General features: G+C 42.0%; 1 protein-coding gene across 1 annotated transcript in view; it reads left to right on the top strand.

Moving 5' to 3' along the window:
• Positions 1-21,394, top strand: part of LOC128657961 (gastrula zinc finger protein XlCGF57.1-like) — a 159,116-nt gene that overhangs the window by 94,475 nt on the left and 43,247 nt on the right. Inside the window, exon 8 of the mRNA XM_053712388.1 lies at positions 403-492. Within this exon, the coding sequence (XP_053568363.1) occupies positions 403-492 (90 nt within the window). The remainder of the gene's footprint in view (positions 1-402; positions 493-21,394) is intronic.

The raw sequence follows: 21,394 nt of genomic DNA, 5'->3' as shown, positions 1-21,394 counted from the left end.
CAGGGCACAGGTGAGTGGTATGTGTGATGTGTAAGGGATGCAGGGCACAGGTCAGTGTATGTGTGTGATGTGTAAGGGATGCAGGGCACAGGTGAGTGTATGTGATGTGTAAATGATGCAGGGCACAGGTGGGTGTACGTGTATGATGTTTCTAAGGATGCAGGTCACAGGTGAGTGTACGTGTGTAAAATGTCTAAAGAACGCAGGGCACAGGTAAGTGTAAGTGATGCAGGGCACTAGTGAGTGCACGTGTGTGATGTGTCTGAGGGATGCAGGGTACAGGTGAGTATATGTGTGATGTATCTAAGGGACACAGGGCGCTAGTGTGTGTGTCTAATTTTACAACTTCCTTGAGCAGTGCAAAAAAGCTAAACTGTGACCATATTTATATGATCTATGCAGGTGATGTTAAGACTGAAGTCACAGTTAATGCTGAGCAGACTAATCACTTGGAAGCTGTGAAGCAGGAAATCAGTGTCAATAACAGTACAGGTGAGTGCACGTGTGTGATGTATCTGAGAGATAAAGATTATCTGCCCCACTAAGCACAGGGAGGTTTTTATTACAGGAAAGGGAGACTTTTTAGAGCCATTATCTCTTTCCAGTAAAACACACAGATGAAAATGCCCTGTTATTTGTAGGTGATTGTGGTATAATTTATGCAGGACTGAAATCCAAGTCTAAATTAATAAAGAAAGAAAAAATATTTTTGTCTGAACTTTATTAAATCCCTTAATATATCTGACATGTCTGTAATATCACTGTTACATTCTTCCCGACTAGCTACACATGTTAACATAACTAATCTCTTTTGAAATAATATATTATAGTTTAGAAACTCTGTGATGGTTTAGAAGTTCAATTACAGGGACATAAAACCCAAACCTTTTCTTTCATGATTTAGAAACAGAAAATAGTTGTGTGTTAATAGGAGCTCCACAAGCCTACATACAGTATGTACTCATTCTCATGATCAGAATTAGCAGTTTTTCTATTTAAGAAAAAATGAAAGGGCTGTAACCCCAAATGGTGTGGGAGACGCTGTATCCACTGTAATTAATCTATAATTCTCTAACCATTTAACTCTGCTCATGATCTTCAAAAGATTAACACACAACTATTTTCTGTTTGACAGTGATGTCTATGTTCAGTGCTGTGGCACAGCCATGGGTGCAGATTTGCACTATCTTTTGCGAATATATTTGTTGGTTGGTGGGAAATCCTCCACCTATATAATACTAATCAGTTTAATTATAGATTTGCTGAACATATTAAGATATATCTACACTATATAGATAACCTTATCTTCATAGTAGACAATAAGATGTTTTTAAGCTTCCTTAACCTTTTAAAGCCGTTATGCCGTTCCATTCCGTCATAATTAGACTGGGCTTTAAAGCCGTTATGACGGAATGGAACGTCATAACTAACGGCTGTCCTGAAGCCTTCTGTGCTTCAGGGATTTAATCGCGGTCTGGAGGGCGTTCCTAGGATTGTAGGGACGCCCCCCAGATGCGATCCAATAATTGAAATCTCGCGATCGTATGCACGATCGCGTAGTTTCAATTTGTCTACATCGGAACAGTTGTTCCGATGTAGGCACTTTAACCCTGTCACGAAAGGGTTAAAGGATTACTTTCTGTTATAATTTTTAAGCTAAACAACTAACATATTAAAGTTAATAAACATGAATTAAAACCTACTGACCTATATTTTCTCCAAAACGAAGTTTCATAACGTTCTAAAAGTTATATCTTTTATTCGCCGATGATGTCACGTTATCCTGCCCACTATTTTCAGCACTGCATGTTCAAAATATTTAAACCAATAACTTTGTGTTTAAAGCGCCATTTTGAAACCTAGGTATTGTAAACGGATTGGTACAGAGCAAAGGATACCCACGGAGTGGGTTTGGAAAACAATTAAATTTGCAGGCAAGATTTCTGATATACGGTAGAGATATGTTAATGAAATGCTATTGATAAAAAGCGTATTTGGGGTAGTTAGTTAGTAACAGGCATAGAAAATATTTACTTACAGTGGCCCTTTAATGTGAATGTCAAGTTAACATGACACCCTCACTTCATTGTATAGACTTTTAAAATTATTGTTTTATTTTCTTAAATTTCTACCTTTTTACTGCACCACCGATAAGCACAGCTCTCCTGCCCGCCATTCTGTCTAATTGATTGAAAGATGACGATTCTTCAAACAACTAATCCTTGTTTTCCCCCCGGGGCATTCAGTCCCTTTGCATAAACGTCATTAAATAAGGATTAGTTCTTTGAAGAATTGATAACAAATACCATAATATCACAAAGCCAAAAAATGTGAAATAGATGTGATAAAGTAGTGAACAAAAAGTGATTTATAAAGTGTACTTTACTGAAAACTAAATACTTATAAAAGTTCATATAAGGATATGTGTGTTCTTCCAAAATCTTCACGCTTCTATTTTCTTTTGATCCTCATATGAAAAGAAAGAAAAAAATGCCACATAGCGTAACTCTGTAACCTTTTCAAATGCAGAATATGTGTGTACAATTGCTTACTCACATGAGATGGAGCTATAGCCAAGCTCAGGTTTATGCGCACACCCAATGTTATACTGTTGGGTAAACAGTTGCTTGAACAGGATTTATGAATAAAAAGGATTTATTTAAAATATAAGTATAAAAAGCGCCACAAGAGCTGCAGAGACCACCACATACAATAGGATCGGCAATACAATCAAGTAATTGCTCACATTGAGCTTATACACAATACTAGAGACCGTGGTAAGGAGTGCAGAAACTTAACCACACAACCTCCCCCTTAAGAGTCCAGCATATGTTGCTCTCCTTACTGGTGTGCAGATTCTTGGAAGGACGCCAAAGAACAAGAAACAATGTATCCGACGTACGTTTCGCAAAAGAGCTTTTTCAAGGAATCTTTGAAGAATTGTCATCTGTCAATCAATTAGATGGTATAGCGGATGGGTGAGCTGCGCTTATTGGCGGTGCAGTAAAAAAGGTAGAAATTTAAGAAAATAAAACAATTTTAAAAATTTCATGAATTAAACTGATGCTAATTTCTCCAACATAGGTGTGTCCGGTCCACGGCGTCATCCTTACTTGTGGGATATTCTCTTCCCCAACAGGAAATGGCAAAGAGCCCAGCAAAGCTGGTCACATGATCCCTCCTAGGCTCCGCCTTCCCCAGTCATTCTCTTTGCCTACAGCCGCGTGTTTCTGGTTCGATGAGCTAGAAAAGGCGATCAATAATAATTCTTCTTCTTATGAGGAGATTATGGACAGAATTCGTGCTCTCAAATTGGCTAATTCTTTCACCCTAGACGCCACTTTGCAATTGGCTAGGTTAGCGGCGAAAAATTCTGGTTTTGCTATTGTGGCGCGCAGAGCGCTTTGGTTAAAATCTTGGTCAGCGGATGCGTCTTCCAAGAACAAATTGCTTAACATTCCTTTCAAGGGGAAAACGCTGTTTGGCCCTGACTTGAAAGAGATTATCTCTGATATCACTGGGGGCAAGGGCCACGCCCTTCCTCAGGATAGGTCTTTCAAGGCCAAAAATAAACCTAATTTTCGTCCCTTTCGCAGAAACGGACCAGCCCCAAGTGCTACGTCCTCTAAGCAAGAGGGTAATACTTCTCAAGCCAAGCCAGCCTGGAGACCAATGCAAGGCTGGAACAAAGGAAAGCAGGCCAAGAAACCTGCCACTGCTACCAAGACAGCATGAGATGTTGGCCCCCGATCCGGGACCGGATCTGGTGGGGGGCAGACTCTCTCTCTTCGCTCAGGCTTGGGCAAGAGATGTTCTGGATCCTTGGGCGCTAGAAATAGTTTCCCAAGGTTATCTTCTGGAATTCAAGGGGCTTCCCCCAAGGGGGAGGTTCCACAGGTCTCAATTGTCTTCAGACCACATAAAAAAACAGGCATTCTTACATTGTGTAGAAGACCTGTTAAAAATGGGAGTGATTCATCCTGTTCCATTAGGAGAACAAGGGATGGGGTTCTACTCCAATCTGTTCGTAGTTCCCAAAAAAGAGGGAACATTCAGACCAATCTTAGATCTCAAGATCCTAAACAAGTTTCTCAAGGTTCCATCGTTCAAAATGGAAACCATTCGAACTATTCTTCCTTCCATCCAGGAAGGTCAATTCATGACCACGGTGGATTTAAAGGATGCGTATCTACATATTCCTATCCACAAGGAACATCATCGGTTCCTAAGGTTCGCATTCCTGGACAAGCATTACCAGTTTGTGGCACTTCCGTTCGGATTAGCCACTGCTCCAAGGATTTTCACAAAGGTACTAGGGTCCCTTCTAGCGGTGCTAAGACCAAGGGGCATTGCAGTAGTACCTTACTTGGACGACATTCTGATTCAAGCGTCGTCCCTTCCTCAAGCAAAGGCTCACACGGACATTGTCCTGGCCTTTCTCAGATCTCACGGGTGGAAAGTGAACGTAGAAAAAAGTTCTCTGTCTCCGTCAACAAGGGTTCCCTTCTTGGGAACAATAATAGACTCCTTAGAAATGAGGATTTTTCTGACAGAGGCCAGAAAATCAAAACTTCTGAACTCTTGTCAAATACTTCATTCTGTTCCTCTTCCTTCCATAGCGCAGTGCATGGAAGTAATAGGTTTGATGGCAGCGGCAATGGACATAGTTCCTTTTGCGCGCATTCATCTAAGACCATTACAACTGTGCATGCTCAGTCAGTGGAATGGGGACTATACAGACTTGTCTCCGACGATACAAGTAAATCAGAGGACCAGAGATTCACTCCGTTGGTGGCTGTCCCTGGACAACCTGTCACAGGGGATGAGCTTCCGCAGACCAGAGTGGGTCATTGTCACGACCGACGCCAGTCTGGTGGGCTGGGGCGCGGTCTGGGGACCCCTGAAAGCTCAGGGTCTTTGGTCTCGGGAAGAATCTCTTCTACCGATAAATATTCTGGAACTGAGAGCGATACTCAATGCTCTCAAGGCTTGGCCTCAGCTAGCAAAGGCCAAGTTCATACGGTTTAAATCAGACAACATGACGACTGTTGCGTACATCAACCATCAGGGGGGAACAAGGAGTTCCCTGGCGATGGAAGAAGTGACCAAAATCATTCAATGGGCGGAGACTCACTCCTGCCACTTGTCTGCAATCCACATCCCAGGAGTGGAAAATTGGGAAGCGGATTTTCTGAGTCGTCAGACATTTCATCCGGGGGAGTGGGAACTCCATCCGGAAATCTTTGCCCAAATCACTCAATTGTGGGGCATTCCAGACATGGATCTGATGGCCTCTCGTCAGAACTTCAAGGTTCCTTGCTACGGGTCCATATCCAGGGATCCCAAGGCGACTCTAGTAGATGCACTAGTAGCACCTTGGACCTTCAAACTAGCTTATGTATTCCCGCCGTTTCCTCTCATCCCCAGGCTGGTAGCCAGGATCAATCAGGAGAGAGCATCGGTGATCTTGATAGCTCCTGCGTGGCCACGCAGGACTTGGTATGCAGACCTGGTGAATATGTCATCGGCTCCACCATGGAAGCTACCTTTGAGACGAGACCTTCTTGTTCAAGGTCCGTTCGAACATCCGAATCTGGTCTCACTCCAACTGACTGCTTGGAGATTGAACGCTTGATCTTATCAAAGCGAGGGTTCTCAGATTCTGTCATTGATACTCTTGTTCAGGCCAGAAAGCCTGTAACTAGAAAAATTTACCACAAAATATGGAAAAAATATATCTGTTGGTGTGAATCTAAAGGATTCCCTTGGGACAAGGTAAAAATTCCTAAGATTCTATCCTTCCTTCAAGAAGGTTTGGAGAAAGGATTATCTGCTAGTTCCTTGAAGGGACAGATTTCTGCCTTGTCTGTGTTACTTCACAAAAAACTGGCAGCTGTGCCAGATGTTCAAGCCTTTGTTCAGGCTCTGGTTAGAATCAAGCCTGTTTACAAACCTTTGACTCCTCCTTGGAGTCTCAATTTAGTTCTTTCAGTTCTTCAGGGGGTTCCGTTTGAACCCTTACATTCCGTTGATATTAAGTTATTATCTTGGAAAGTTTTGTTTTTGGTTGCAATTTCTTCTGCTAGAAGAGTTTCAGAATTATCTGCTCTGCAGTGTTCTCCTCCTTATCTGGTGTTCCATGCAGATAAGGTGGTTTTACGTACTAAACCTGGTTTTCTTCCGAAAGTTGTTTCTAACAAAAACATTAACCAGGAGATAGTCGTGCCTTCTTTGTGTCCGAATCCAGTTTCAAAGAAGGAACGTTTGTTACACAATTTGAATGTTGTTCGTGCTCTAAAATTCTATTTAGATGCTACAAAGGATTTTAGACAAACATCTTCCTTGTTTGTTGTTTATTCTGGTAAAAGGAGAGGTCAAAAAGCAACTTCTACCTCTCTCTCTTTTTGGATTAAAAGCATCATCAGATTGGCTTACGAGACTGCCGGACGGCAGCCTCCTGAAAGAATCACAGCTCATTCCACTAGGGCTGTGGCTTCCACATGTGCCTTCAAGAACGAGGCTTCTGTTGATCAGATATGTAAGGCAGCGACTTGGTCTTCACTGCACACTTTTACTAAATTTTACAAGTTTGATACTTTTGCTTCTTCTGAGGCTATTTTTGTGAGAAAGGTTTTGCAAGCCATGGTGCCTTCCATCTAGGTGACCTGATTTGCTCCCTCCCTTCATCCGTGTCCTAAAGCTTTGGTATTGGTTCCCACAAGTAAGGATGACGTCGTGGACCGGACACACCTATGTTGGAGAAAACAGAATTTATGTTTACCTGATAAATTACTTTCTCCAACGGTGTGTCCGGTCCACGGCCCGCCCTGGTTTTTTAATCAGGTCTGATAATTTATTTTCTTTAACTACAGTCACCACGGTATCATATGGTTTCTCCTATGCAAATATTCCTCCTTTACGTTGGTCGAATGACTGGGGAAGGCGGAGCCTAGGAGGGATCATGTGACCAGCTTTGCTGGGCTCTTTGCCATTTCCTGTTGGGGAAGAGAATATCCCACAAGTAAGGATGACGCCGTGGACCGGACACACCGTTGGAGAAAGTAATTTATCAGGTAAACATAAATTCTGTTTTTTAAAAGTCTTTACAATGCCGTGAGGATGTCATGTTAACTTGACATTCACTTTGATTCTAACGATATTAATTAAGAGTTACAGGTCTAATGTCTGAAAAAGAGATACATTTTTTTTTTTTTTAGATCTTACTTTGGAAGGAGAGCTCACCAGTAACACGATTAGATCGAGTACATTCAGGAAATCTATAGGTGGCAATACCATTCTACATGCCAGTTCATGTCACCCTAAACATTTGATACAATCTATACCCAAAAGTCAGTTATTACGTATCAGACTTAATACTTAATCAGATGAAGTATTTGATAAACAAGCTGAAGAATTTATCCAGAGGCTAATTTAAGGGGGTACTCTTCGAGTGAATTATGGGCTACTTATGATCAAGTTAAAAAAAAAAAAAAGGCAATTTTTGGAAAGTCAGGAAGGACATGCTGACACTAATGAAAGTATCTATGCATTCTTTTACCCTGTATTCTATCATTTTTTCTGCACAATATACTTCATTTCTCTTACATGGTGTATCCAGTCCACGGATTCATCCTTACTTGTGGGATATTCTCAATCCCTACAGGAAGTGGCAAAGAGAGCTTCCCTCAGGCTCCCCCCCCCCCCAGTCATTCTCTTTGCCGCTCTTAACAAGTAGCATCTCCACGGGAGGGTAAAGAGTATGTGGTGTTAGATTTGTAGTTTTTATTTCTTCAATCAAGAGTTTGTTATTTTAAAATAGTGCTGGTTTGTACTATTTACTCTGAGGCAGAAAGTGATGAAGATTTCTGCTGAGAGGAAAAAGATTTTAGCATGTTGTAACTAAAATCCATTGCTGTTCCCACACAGGACTGTTGAGTACCAGAGAACTTCAGTTGGGGGGGAACAGTTTGCAGGCTTAACTGCTTAAGGTATGCTCAGTCACTTTTTTTCTAACAAGACTTGGTAATGCTAGAAGACTGACAGAAATCCCCATGTGGGAAGGTAAGCCATATTCTGAGACTCAGTATAGAAGAATGGCTTAGTTAAAAGGGCTTAAATCACTGGTGGACACTGTTATGGGGAAAATCGATTATTTTTTACTATAATCTGACCTTTGCACAAGTGTTTATTATGTTTGGAACACTTTTTAGGGATTTTTTTACGCCTGGCATAATTTTAGACACCTAATTTGGCTTAGGAAGGCCCCACAACTCCGGAGTGAAGAGGGAGGGGGCCTAATTTTCGTGCCTCAGTTGCGCAGTTCTTTTGCAAGACAGCTTCATGCAGCTTCACATGTAGAGTCCCAGAGATTTGCAGGAGGGACTACAGGGAGGCTTATTTTCGTTCCAAAACTAATCCCCAAGGAAGGTAGGCACAGTAACGTTTTTTCAAAAAGTGTATTTTTTTGTATTTGAGTGCTATCTAAGTCTTTCTAACATGTCTGAGCCTACAGATAGACCTTGTTCTATGTGTTTAAAAGCCATGGCGGTACCCCCATTGCATTTGTGTTTAAAGTGTGCTAAGGTATCTAAACATTTTAATGACCATGCAGTGACACTTAAAAAACATAATTTATGTAAGAACTTACCTGATAAATTCATTTCTTTCATATTAGCAAGAGTCCATGAGCTAGTGACGTATGGGATATACATTCCTACCAGGAGGGGCAAAGTTTCCCAAAACCTTAAAATGCCTATAAATACACCCCTCACCACACCCACAATTCAGTTTAACGAATAGCCAAGAAGTGGGGTGATAAGAAAAAAGTGCGAAAGCATATAAAATAAGGAATTGGAATAATTGTGCTTTATACAAAAAAATCATAACCACCACAAAAAAGGGCGGGCCTCATGGACTCTTGCTAATATGAAAGAAATGAATTTATCAGGTAAGTTCTTACATAAATTATGTTTTCTTTCATGTAATTAGCAAGAGTCCATGAGCTAGTGACGTATGGGATAATGACTACCCAAGATGTGGATCTTTCCACGCAAGAGTCACTAGAGAGGGAGGGATAAAATAAAGACAGCCAATTCCTGCTGAAAATAATCCACACCCAAAATAAAGTTTAATGAAAAACATAAACAGAAGATTCAAACTGAAACCACTGCCTGAAGTACTTTTCTACCAAAAACTGCTTCAGAAGAAGAAAACACATCAAAATGGTAGAATTTAGTAAAAGTATGCAAAGAGGGACCAAGTTGCTGCTTGCAAATCTGATCAACCGAAGCTTCATTCCTAAACGCCCAGGAAGTAGAAACTGACCTAGTAGAATGAGCTGTAATCCGAGGCGGAATTTTACCCGACTCGACATAGGCATGATGAAATAAAGATTTCAACCAAGATGCCAAAGAAATGGCAGAAGCTTTCTGGCCTTTTCTAGAACCGGAAAAGATGACAAATAGACTAGAAGTCTTTCGGAAAGACTTAGTAGCTTCAACATAATAATACAAAGCTCTAACAGCATCCAAAAATGCAATGATTTCTCCTTAGAATTCATAGGATTAGGACACAATGAAGGAACCACAATTTCTCTACTAATGTTGTTAGAATTCACAACCTTAGGTAAAAAATTCAAAAGAAGTTTGCAGCACCGCCTTATCCTGATGAAAAATCAGAAAAGGAGACTCACAAGAAAGAGCAGATAATTCAGAGACTCTTCAGGTAGAAGAGATGGCCAAAAGAAACAAAACTTTCCAAGAAAGTAATTTAATGACCAAAGAATACATGGGTTCAAAAGGAGGAGCTTGAAAAGCCCCCAGAACCAAATTCAAACTCCAAGGAGGAGAAATTGACTTAAAGACAGGTTTTATACGAACCAAAGCTTGTACAAAACAATGAATATCAGGAAGATTAGCAAACTTTCTGTGAAAAAGAACAGAAAGAGCAGAGATTTGTCCATTCAAGGAACTTGCGGACAAACCGTTATCTAAACCATCCTGAAGAAACTGAAAAATTCTCGGTATTCAAAAAGAATGCCAAGAAAAATGAAGAGAAAGACACTAAGAAATATAAGTCTTCCAGACTCTATAATATATCTCTCTAGATACAGATTTACGAGCCTGTCACATAGTATTAATCACAGAGTCAGAGAAACCTCTTTGACCAAGGATCAAGCGTTCAAACTCCATACCTTAAAATTTAAGGATTTGAGATCCTGATGGAAGAAAGGACCTTGCGACAGAAAGTCTGGTCTTAACGGAAGAGTCCACAGCTGGCAAGAGGCCATCCGGACAAGATCCGCATACCAAACCTGTGAGGCCATGCTGGAGCTACCATCAGGACAAACGAGCATTCCTGTAGAATCTTGGAGAATACTTTTGGAAGAAGAACTAGAGGCGGAAAGATATAGGCAGGATGATACTTCCAAGGAAGTGATAATGCATCCACTACCTCCGCCCGAGGATCCCAGGATCTGGACAGATACCAGGGAAGTTTCTTGCTTAGATGAGAAGCCATCAGATCTATTTCTGGGAGTTCCCACATTTGAACAATCTGAAGAAATACCTCTGGGTGAAGAGACCATTCGCCCGGATGCAACGTTTGGCGACTGAGATAATCCGCTTCCCAATTGTCTATACCTGGGATATGAACCGCAGAGATTAGACAGAGCTGGATTCCGCCCAAACCAAAATTCGATATACTTCTTTCATAGCCAGAGGACTGTGAGTCCCTCCTTGATGATTGATGTATGCCACAGTTGTGACATTGTCTATCTGAAAACAAATGAACAACTCTCTCTTCAGAAGAGGCCAAGACTGAAGAGTTCCAAATATTGATCGGTAATCTCACCTCCTGAGATTCCCAAACCCCTTGTGCCGTCAGAGACCCCCACACAGCTCCCCAACCTGTAATACTTGCATCTGTTGAGATTATAGTCCAGGTCGGAAGAACAAAGAAGCCCCCTGAACTAAACGATGGTGATCTGTCCACCACGTCAGAGAGTGTCGTATAATCGGTTTAAAGATATTAATTAAGATATCTTTGTGTAATCCCTGCACCATTGGTTCAGCATACAGAGCTGAAGAGGTCGCATGTGAAAACGAGCAAAGGAGATCGCATCCGATGCGGCAGTCCTAAGACCTAAAATTTCCATGCATAAGGCTACCAAAGGGAATGATTGTGACTGAAGGTTTTGACAAGCTGATATCAATGTTAAACTTCTCTTGTCTGACAAGGACAGAGTCATAGACACTGAATCTATCTGGAAACCTAAAAAGGTTACCCTTGTCTGAGGAATCAATTAACTTTTTGGTAAATTGATCCTCCAACCATGATCTTGAAGAAACAACACAAGTCGATTCGTATGAGATTCTGCGAAAATGTGAAGACTGAGCAAGTACCAAGATATCGTCCAAATAAGGAAACACCAAAACCCTGTTTTCTGATTACAGACAGAAGGGCACTGAGAACCTTAGAAAAAATTCTTGGAGCTGATGCTAGGCCAAACGGTAGAGCCACAAAACTGGTAATGCTTGTCAAAAGAGAATCTCAGAAACTAAAAGTGATCTGGATGAATCGGAATATGCAGATATGCATCCGGTAAATCTATTGTAGACATATAATGCCCTTGCTAAACAAAAGGCAGGATAGTCCTACAGTTACCATCTTGAATGTTGGTATCCTTACATAACGATTCAATATTGATAGATCCGGAACTGGTCTGAAGGAATTGACCTTCTTTGGTACAATGAAGAGATAGAATAAAACCCTAGCCCCTGTTCCAGAACTGGAACTGGCATAATTACTCCAGTCAACTCTAGATCTGAAACACATTTCAGAAATGCTGAGCCTTTGCTGTGTTTACTGGGACACGGGGAAAAAAAAAAAAAAAAAAAATCTCTTTGCAGGAGGCCTTAACTTGAAGCCAATTCTGTACCTTTCTGAAACAATGTTCTGAAACCAGAGATTGTGAACGGAATTGATCCAAATTTCTTTGAAGAAAACATAATCTGCCCCATACCAGCTGAGCTGGAATGAGGGCCGCACCTTCATGAGTACTTAGGAGCTGGCTTTAGGTTTCTATAAGGCTTGGATATATTCCAAACTGGAAATGGTTTCCAAACTGATACCGCTCCTGAGGATGAAGGATCAGGCTTTTTGTTCCTTGTTGTGAGGAAAGGAACGAAAACGATTATTAGACCTAAATTTACCTTAGATTTTTTATCCTTTGGTAAAAAAGTTCCCTTCCCTCCAGTAACAGTTGAGATAATAGAATCCAACTGAGAACTGAATAATTTATTACCCTGGAAAGAAAGGGAAAGCAAAGTTGACTTAGAAGACATATCAGCATTCCAAGTTTTAAGCCATAAAGCTCTTCTAGCTAAAATAGCTAGAGACATATACCTGACATCAACTCTAATGATATCAAAAGATGGTATCACAAATAAAATTATTAGCATGTTATAGAATAATAATAATGCTATAAAATTATGATCTGTTACTTGTTGCGCTAAAGCTTCTAACCAAAAAGTTGAAGCTGCAGCAACATCCGCTAAAAATATAGCAGGTCTAAGAAGATTACCTGAACATAAGTAAGCTTTTCTTAGAAAGGATTCAATTTTCCTATCTAAAGGATCCTTAAATGAAGTACTATCTGCCGTATAGTACGTTGAGCAGGAGTAGAGACAGCCCCATTAACCTTAGGGATTTTGTCCCAAAAAACTCTAATCTGTCAGATGGCAAAGGATATAATGGTAAATGAATTACCCAAATTATTCCATTCCCTGGAAATTACTTCAGAAATAGCATCAGGGAGAGAAAACACTTCTGGAATAACTACAGGAGATTTTAAAAACCTTATTTAAACGTTTAGATTTAGAATCAAGAGAACCAGAATCCTCTATTTCTAATGCAATTAATACTTCTTTAAGTAAAGAACGAATAAATTCCATCTTGAACAAATACAAAGATTTATCAGCATCAACCTCTGAGACAGAAACCTCTGAACCAGAAGAACCATTATCAGTATCAGAATGATGATGTTCATTTAAAAATTCATCTGAAAAAAGAGAAGTTTTAAAAGACTTTTATGTATACTAGAAGGAGAAATAACAGACATAGCCTTCTTAATGGATTTAAAAAATAAAATCTCTTATGTTATCAGGAACACTCTGAAAATTAGATGTTGACGGAACAGCAACAGGTAATGTAACAGTACTAAAGGAAATTTTATCTGCATTAATAAGTTGTCATGACATGCAATACAAACAACAGCTGGAGAAACAGATACCAAAAGTTTATAGCAGATACTTAGCTTGGTAGCTCCAGCACCGGGCAGCGATTTTCCTGAAGTATCTTCTGACTCAGTTGCAACGTGGAACATCTTGCAATATGTAATAGAAAAAACAACATATAAAGCAAAATTGATCAAATTCCTTAAATGACAGTTTCAGGAATGGGAAAAAAATGCCAGTGAACAAGCTTCTAGCAACCAGAAGCAATAAATAATGAGACTTAAATAATGTGGAGAAAAAAAATGACGCCCATATTTTTTAGCGCCAAATAAGACGCCCACATTATTTGGCGCCTAAATGCTTTTGGCTCCAAAAATGACGCCACATCCGGAACGCCGACACTTTTGACGCAAAAAAACGTCAAAAAATGACGCAACTTCCGGCGACACGTATGACGCCGGAAACAGAAAAAAAAATTTGCGCCAAAAAAATCCGCGCCAAGAATGACGCAATAAAATGAAGCATTTTCAGCCCCCGCGAGCCTAACAGCCCACAGGGAAAAAGTCAAATTTTTTAAGGTAAGAAAAAATGATTGATTCAAATGCATTATCCCAAATATGAAACTGACTGTCTGAAATAAGGAATGTTGAACATCCTGAGTCAAGACAAATAAAATGTTTGAATACATATATTTAGAACTTTATAAAAAAGTGCCGTAACCATAGCTTAGAGTGTCACAGAAAAGTAAGCTTACTTACTTACCCCAGGACACTCATCTACATGTTGCATTTTAAGGTTTGGGAAACTTTGCCCCTCCTGGTAGGAATGTATATCCCATACGTCACTAGCTCATGGACTCTTGCTAATTACATGAAAGAAATGGAGATGATTCTTTGACGGAAGGTAATGAGGATAGTCCTCCTTCCTCTCCCCATGTGTCGACACCAGTTACGCCCCGAGGCAAGCGTTGCCTAGTACCCTCTAGCGCATTGTGCCCTATTACATTACAACAATTAGCAGCAGTCATGGATAATTCCCTTTTGGCATTTCTATCCAAACTGCCAGTTTTTCCAAAAAAGCGTGATAGCTCAGTTTTAAGAACAGAAGATGAGCAATCAGAAGCTTTGGATGATTTATCTGTTGTACCCTCACAACACTCTGAAGTGGCAGTGAGGGATGGTCTGTCCGAAGGAGAAATTTCTGACACAGGAAAAGTTTCTCAGCGGGCAGATTCAGATTCCTTAGCGTTTAAATTTAAGCTGGAACACCTCCGCGTCCTGCTTAAGGAGGTTTTAGCAACGCTGGATGATTGTGCCCCCATGGTGGTCCCAGAAAAATTGTGTAAAATGGACAGGTTTTTAGAGGTCCCTGTATACACTGATGCGTTTCCGATCCCGAAGAGGGTGGCGGATATTGTGACTAGGGAGTGGAGAGACCAGGTGTACCTTTTGTCCCCCCTCCTATCTTTAAGAAAATGTTCCCCATAAATGACCCCAGGCGGGACGCGTGGCAGACGGTCCCTATGGTAGAGGGAGCAGTTTCAACACTTGCTAAGCGTACCACTATTCCAATAGAAGACAGTTGTGCTTTTAAAGATCCTATGGATAAAAAATTGGAAGGTTTGCTGAAGAAAATGTTTGTTCAGCAAGGTTTCCTTCTTCAGCCAATTGCCTGCATTATTCCTGTAACTACTACAGCGGCTTTTTGGTTTGAGGCGCTGGAGGAGTCGCTCCAGAGGGAGACTTCATATGACGAAGTCATGGATAGAATTCATGCTCTAAAGCTGGCGAATTCTTTTATCACAGATGCTGCTTTACAATTAGCTAAGTTAGCGGCGAAAAATTCTGGTTTTGCCATTATGGCGCGGAGAGCGTTTTGGCTCAAATCATGGTCGGCTGACGTGTCGTCCAAAACAAAATTACTTAATATTCCTTTCAAGGGAAAGACCCTTTTTGGTCCCGAGTTGAAAGAAATTATCGCGGATATCACTGGGGGGAAGGGCCATGCCCTCCCGCAGGATAGACCGTTTAAGGCCAAAAACAAGGCTAATTTTCACTCCTTTCGCAACTTCAGGAGCGGACCTGCTTCAACCTCTGCTGCCACAAAGCAAGAGGGTAACGCTTCACAGCCCAAAGCAACCTGGAAACCCTTGCAGGGCTGGAATAAGGGGTAAACAGGCCAAGAAGCCTAAGCCTGCTACCAAGACAGCATGAAGGGGTAGCCCCCGATCCGGGACTGGATCTAGTAGGGGGCAGACTTTCTCTCTTTGCTCAGGCTTGGGCAAGAGATGTTCCAGATCCCTGGGCATTAGAAATTGTGGCTCAGGGGTATCTTCTCGAATTCAAGGACTCTCCCCCAAGGGGAAGGTTCCACATTTCTCGTTTGTCTTCAGACCAGACAAAGAAACAGGCGTTCTTACGCTGTGTAGAAGATCTTCTAAAGATGGGAGTGATTCAACCAGTTCCAATGGCAGAACAAGGACTGGGATTTTACTCAAACCTGTTTGTAGTTCCCAAAAAGGAGGGAACTTTCAGGCCAATCCTGGATCTAAAAATTCTAAACAAATTCCTCAGAGTTCCATCTTTCAAAATGGAAACCATTCGGACAATCTTGCCGATGATCCAGGAAGGTCAATATATGACTCCCGTGGATCTAAAGGATGCGTACCTACATATTCCTATCCACAAAGATCATCATCAGTTCCTAAGGTTCGCCTTTCTGGACACGCATTACCAGTTCGTGGCCCTTCCTTTCGGGTTGGCCACCGCTCCCAGAATTTTCACAAAGGTGCTAGGGTCCCTTCTAGCGGTTCTAAGACCACGGGGCATCGCAGTAGCTCTTTACCTAGACGACATCTTAATTCAGGCGTCGTCTTTCCACAGAGCCAAGGCTCATACGGACATTGTTTTGGCCTTTCTAAGGTCTCACGGGTGGAAGGTGAACGTCGAAAAAAGTTCTCTGTCCCCGCTCACAAGGGTTCCCTTCCTGGGAACACTAATAGACTCGGTAGAAATGAAAATCTTTCTGACAGAGGTCAGGAGGTCAACACTTTTGAATACTTGCAGAGTTTTTCATTCCATTCCTCGGCCTTCTGTGGCTCAGTGCATGGACGTAATCGGTTTAATGGTTGCGGCAATGGACGTAGTCCCTTTTGCCAGAATTCATCTAAGACCACTTCAACTGTGCATGCTCAAACAGTGGAATGGGGATTATGCAGATTTGTCTCCTCAAATACAAATGGACCAGAAAACCAGAGACTCTCTTCTCTGGTGGTTGTCTCAGGGAATGAGTTTCCGCAGACTGGAGTGGATCATTGTCACGACCGATGCCAGTCTGTTAGGCTGGGGTGCGGTCTGGGACTCCCTGAAAGCTCAGGGTCTATGGTCTCGGGAAGAATCTCTTCTCCCGATTTAAACATTTTGGAACTGAGAGCGATATTCAATACGCTCCAGACATGGCCTCAACTAGCGGAGGCCAAATTCATCAGATTTCAGTCGGACAACATCACGACTGTAGCGTACATCAATCATCAGGGAGGAACAAAGAGTTCCCTAGCGATGCAGGAAGTAACCAAGATCATCAAATGGGCGGAGGATCACTCCTGCCATCTATCTGCAATTCACATCCCAGGAGTAGACAACTGGGAGGCGGATTTCTCTTGTTAAGTGTATTCAGTCCACGGGTCATCCATTACTTATGGGATATTCTCCTTCCCAACAGGAAGTTGCAAGAGGATCACCCAAGCAGAGCTGCTATATAGCTCCTCCCCTCACATGTCATACCCAGTCATTCTCTTGCAACTCTCAACATAGTAGGAAGGTCGTGAGAGGAGTGTGGAGTTTTTATACTTAATTATTTCTTCAATCAAAGGTTTGTTATTTTAAATGGCACCGGAGTGTGCTGTTTTTCTCTCAGGCAGTATTTAGAAGAAGAATCTGCCTGCGTTTTCTATGATCTTAGCAGAAGTAACTAAGATCCACTGGCTGTTCTCGCACATTCTGAGGAGTGGGGTAACTTCAGAAAGGGAATAGCATGCGGGGTCCCCTGCAAATGAGGTATGTGCAGTAAAATATTTTTCTAAGGAATGGAATTGACTAAGAAAATACTGCTGATACCGATCTAATGTAAGTACAGCCTTAAATGCAGTAGTAGCGACTGGTATCAGGCTGATGAATGTATGTGCAGTAAAGTAATTTTCTAAGGAATGGAATTTGACTAAGAAAATGCTGTTAATACTGAAGTAATGTATGAGCCTTAACTGCAGTAGAAGCGACTGGTAGCAGGCTTATTAATAACACTACATAACCTTTAAAATGGATGTTTAAAAACGTTTACTGGCATGTTAATCGTTTTTTTTGTGAGGTACTTTGGTGATAAAACTTATTGGGGCATGATTTTTTCCACATGGCTGACGTATATTTCTGCATAGAAACAGTTAACTGAGGTTTCCCACTGTTGTAATATGAGTGGGAGGGGCCTATTTTAGCGCTTTTTTTGCGCAGTTAAAATTCAGTCACAGTCTTCCTGCTTCTTCCTCCTTGATCCAGGACGTCTCTAGAGAGCTCAGGGGTCTTCAAAATTCATTTTGAGGGAGGTAATCAGTCACAGCAGACCTGTGACAGTGTGTTTGACTGTGATAAAAACGTTAATTGTTAAATTGACTATCCGTTTTGGGTATTAAGGGGTTAATCATCCATTTGCTAGTGGGTGCAAAAACCTTGCTAACTTAATACATTTACTGTGAAAATTTGGTTGCTATAACTGATTTGGTTCATTGTTATTTCAACTGTGACAGTTTTTTTTTGTGTTTCTTAAAGGCGCAGTAGCGTTTTTTATATTGCTTGTAAATTTATTTGAAAGTATTTTCCAAGCTTGCTAGTCTCATTGCTAGTCTGTTTAAAACATGTCTGACACAGATGAATCTGTTTGTTCACTATGTTTGAAGGCCAATGTGGGGCCCCATAGAAATATGTGTACTAAATGTATTGATGTCACTTTAAATAAAAGTCAGTCTTTATCTGTAAAGAAATTATCACCAGACAACGAGGGGGGAAGTTATGCCGACTAACTCTCCTCACGTGTCAGTACCTTCGCCTCCCGCTCAGGAGGCGCGTGATATTGTGGCGCCAAGTACATCAGAGAGGCCCATACAAATCACTTTGCAAGACATGGCTACCGTTATGACAGAGGTATTATCTAAATTGCCAGAATTAAGAGGCAAGCGCGATAGCTCTGGGTTAAGGACAGAGCACGCTGATGATGTGAGAGCCATGTCCGATACTGCGTCACAATTTGCAGAACATGAGGACGGAGAGCTTCATTCTGTGGGTGACGGATCTGATCCAGGGAGACCGGATTCAGAGATTTCTAATTTTAAATTTAAGCTTGAGAACCTCCGTGTATTGCTAGGGGAGGTATTAGCGGCTCTGAATGATTGTAACACAGTTGCAATTCCAGAGAAATTATGTAGGCTGGATAGATACTATGCGGTGCCGGTGTGTACTGACGTTTTTCCTATACCTAAAAGGCTTACAGAGATTATTAGCAAGGAGTGGGATAGACCCGGTGTGCCCTTTTCCCCTCCTCCGATATTTAGGAAAATGTTTCCAATTGACGCCACCACACGAGACTTATGGCAGACGGTCCCTAAGGTGGAGGGAGCAGTTTCTACTTTAGCTAAGCGTACCACTATCCCGGTGGAGGATAGTTGTGCTTTTTCGGATCCAATGGATAAAAAAATTAGAAGGTTACCTTAAGAAAATGTTTGTTCAACAAGGTTTTATCTTACAGCCCCTTGCATGCATTGCGCCTGTCACTGCTGCTGCGGCATTCTGGTTTGAGTCTCTGGAAGAGGCCATTCGCACAGCTCCATTGGATGAGATTATGGACAAGCTTAAAGCACTTAAGCTAGCTAACGCATTTGTTTCTGATGCCGTTGTACATTTAACCAAACTAACGGCTAAGAACTCCGGATTCGCCATCCAGGCGCGCAGAGCGCTATGGCTTAAATCCTGGTCAGCTGACGTGACTTCTAAATCTAAATTGCTTAATATTCCTTTCAAAGAGCAGACCCTATTCTGGCCCGGCTTAAAAGAAATTATTGCTGACATTACTGGAGGTAAGGGTCATACTCTTCCTCAGGACAGGGCCAAATCAAAGGCCAAACAGTCTAATTTTCGTGCCTTTCGTAACTTTAAGGCAGGAGCAGCATCAACTCCAAAACAGGAAGGAACTGTTGCTCGTTATAGACAGGGCTGGAAAGCTAACCAGTCCTGGAACAAGGGCAAGCAGGCCAGAAAACCTACTTCTGCCCCTAAGACAGCATGAAGAGAGGGCCCCCTATCCGGAAACGGATCTAGTGGGGGGCAGACTTTCTCTCTTCGCCCAGGCTTGGGCAAGAGATGTCCAGGATCCCTGGGCGTTGGAGATCATATCTCAGGGATATCTTCTGGACTTCAAAGCTTCTCCTCCACAAGGGAGATTTCATCTTTCAAGGTTATCAGCAAACCAAATAAAGAAAGAGGCATTTCTACGCTGTGTACAAGACCTCTTAGTAATGGGACGATCCACCCAGTTCCACGGACGGAACAAGGGCAAGGATTTTACTCAAATCTGTTTGTGGTTCCCAAGAAAGAGGGAACCTTCAGACCAATCTTGGACCTAAAAATCTTAAACAAATTCCTAAGAGTTCCATCATTCAAAATGGAAACTATTCGAACCATCCTACCCATGATCCAAGAAGGTCAGTATATGACCACAGTGGACTTAAAGGATGCCTACCTTCACATACCGATTCACAAAGATCATTATCGGTACCTAAGATTTGCCTTTTTAGACAGGCATTACCAGTTTGTAGCTCTTCCCTTCGGGTTAGCTATGGCACCGAGAATTTTTACAAAGGTTCTGGGCTCACTTCTGGCGGTGCTAAGACCGCGAGGCATAGCGGTGGCTTCGTACCTAGACGACATTCTGATACAAGCGTCAAGTTTTCAAACTGCCAAGTCTCATACAGAGATAGTTCTGGCATTTCTGAGGTAGCATGGGTGGAAGGTGAACGTGGAAAAGAGTTCTCTATTACCACTCACAAGGGTTCCCTTCCTAGGGACTCTTATAGATTCTATAGAGATGAAAATTTACCTGATGGAGTCCAGGTTATCAAAACTTCTAAATGCTTGCCGTGCCCTTCATTCCATTCCACACCCGTCAGTAGCTCAGTGCATGGAAGTAATCGGCTTAATGGTAGCGGCAATGGACATAGTACCAATTGCGCGCCTGCATCTCAGACCGCTGCAATTATGCATGCTAAGTCAGTGGAATGGGGATTACTCAGATTTGTCCCCTCTAGTAAATCTGAATCAAGAGACCAGAGATTCTCTTCTCTGGTGGCTTTCTCGGCTCCATCTGTCCAAAGGGATGACCTTTCGCAGGCCAGATTGGACGATTGTAACAACAGATGCCAGCCTTCTAGGTTGGGGTGCAGTCTGGAACTCCCTGAAGGCTCAGGGATTGTGGACTCAGGAGGAGAAACTCCTCCCAATAAATATTCTGGAGTTAAGAGCAATATTCAATTCTCTTTTAGCTTGGCCTCAGTTAGCAACACTGAGGTTCATCAGATTTCAGTCGGACAACATCACGACTGTGGCTTACATCAACCATCAAGGGGGAACCAGGAGTTCCCTAGCGATGTTGGAAGTCTCAAAGATAATTCGCTGGGCAGAGTCTCACTCTTGCCACCTGTCAGCTATCTATATCCCAGGCATGGAGAACTGGGAGGCGGACTTTCTAAGTCGCCAGACTTTTCATCCGGGGAAGTGGGAACTTCATCCGGAGGTCTTCGCTCAACTGATTCATCGTTGGGGCAAACCAGAACTGGATCTCATTGCGTCTCGCCAGAACGCCAAACTTCCTTGTTACGGATCCAGATAGATGCTCTAGCAGCCCCTTGGGTTTTCAACATGGCTTATGTGTTTCCACCATTTCCGCTACTACCTCGACTGATTGCCAAGATCAAACAGGAGAGAGCATTGGTGATTCTGATAGCGCCTGTGTGGACACGCAGGACCTGGTATGCAGACCTAGTGGACATGTCGTCCTGTCTACCATGGTCATTACCTCACAGGCAGGACCTTCTAATTCAGGGTCCTTTCAACCATCCAAAT

Source organism: Bombina bombina, chromosome 4 (assembly GCF_027579735.1).
Source record: "Bombina bombina isolate aBomBom1 chromosome 4, aBomBom1.pri, whole genome shotgun sequence".
NCBI lineage: Eukaryota > Metazoa > Chordata > Amphibia > Anura > Bombinatoridae > Bombina > Bombina bombina.
Note: the sequence above shows the minus strand (reverse complement) of the source record. Positions and strands in the feature narration are given on the sequence as shown.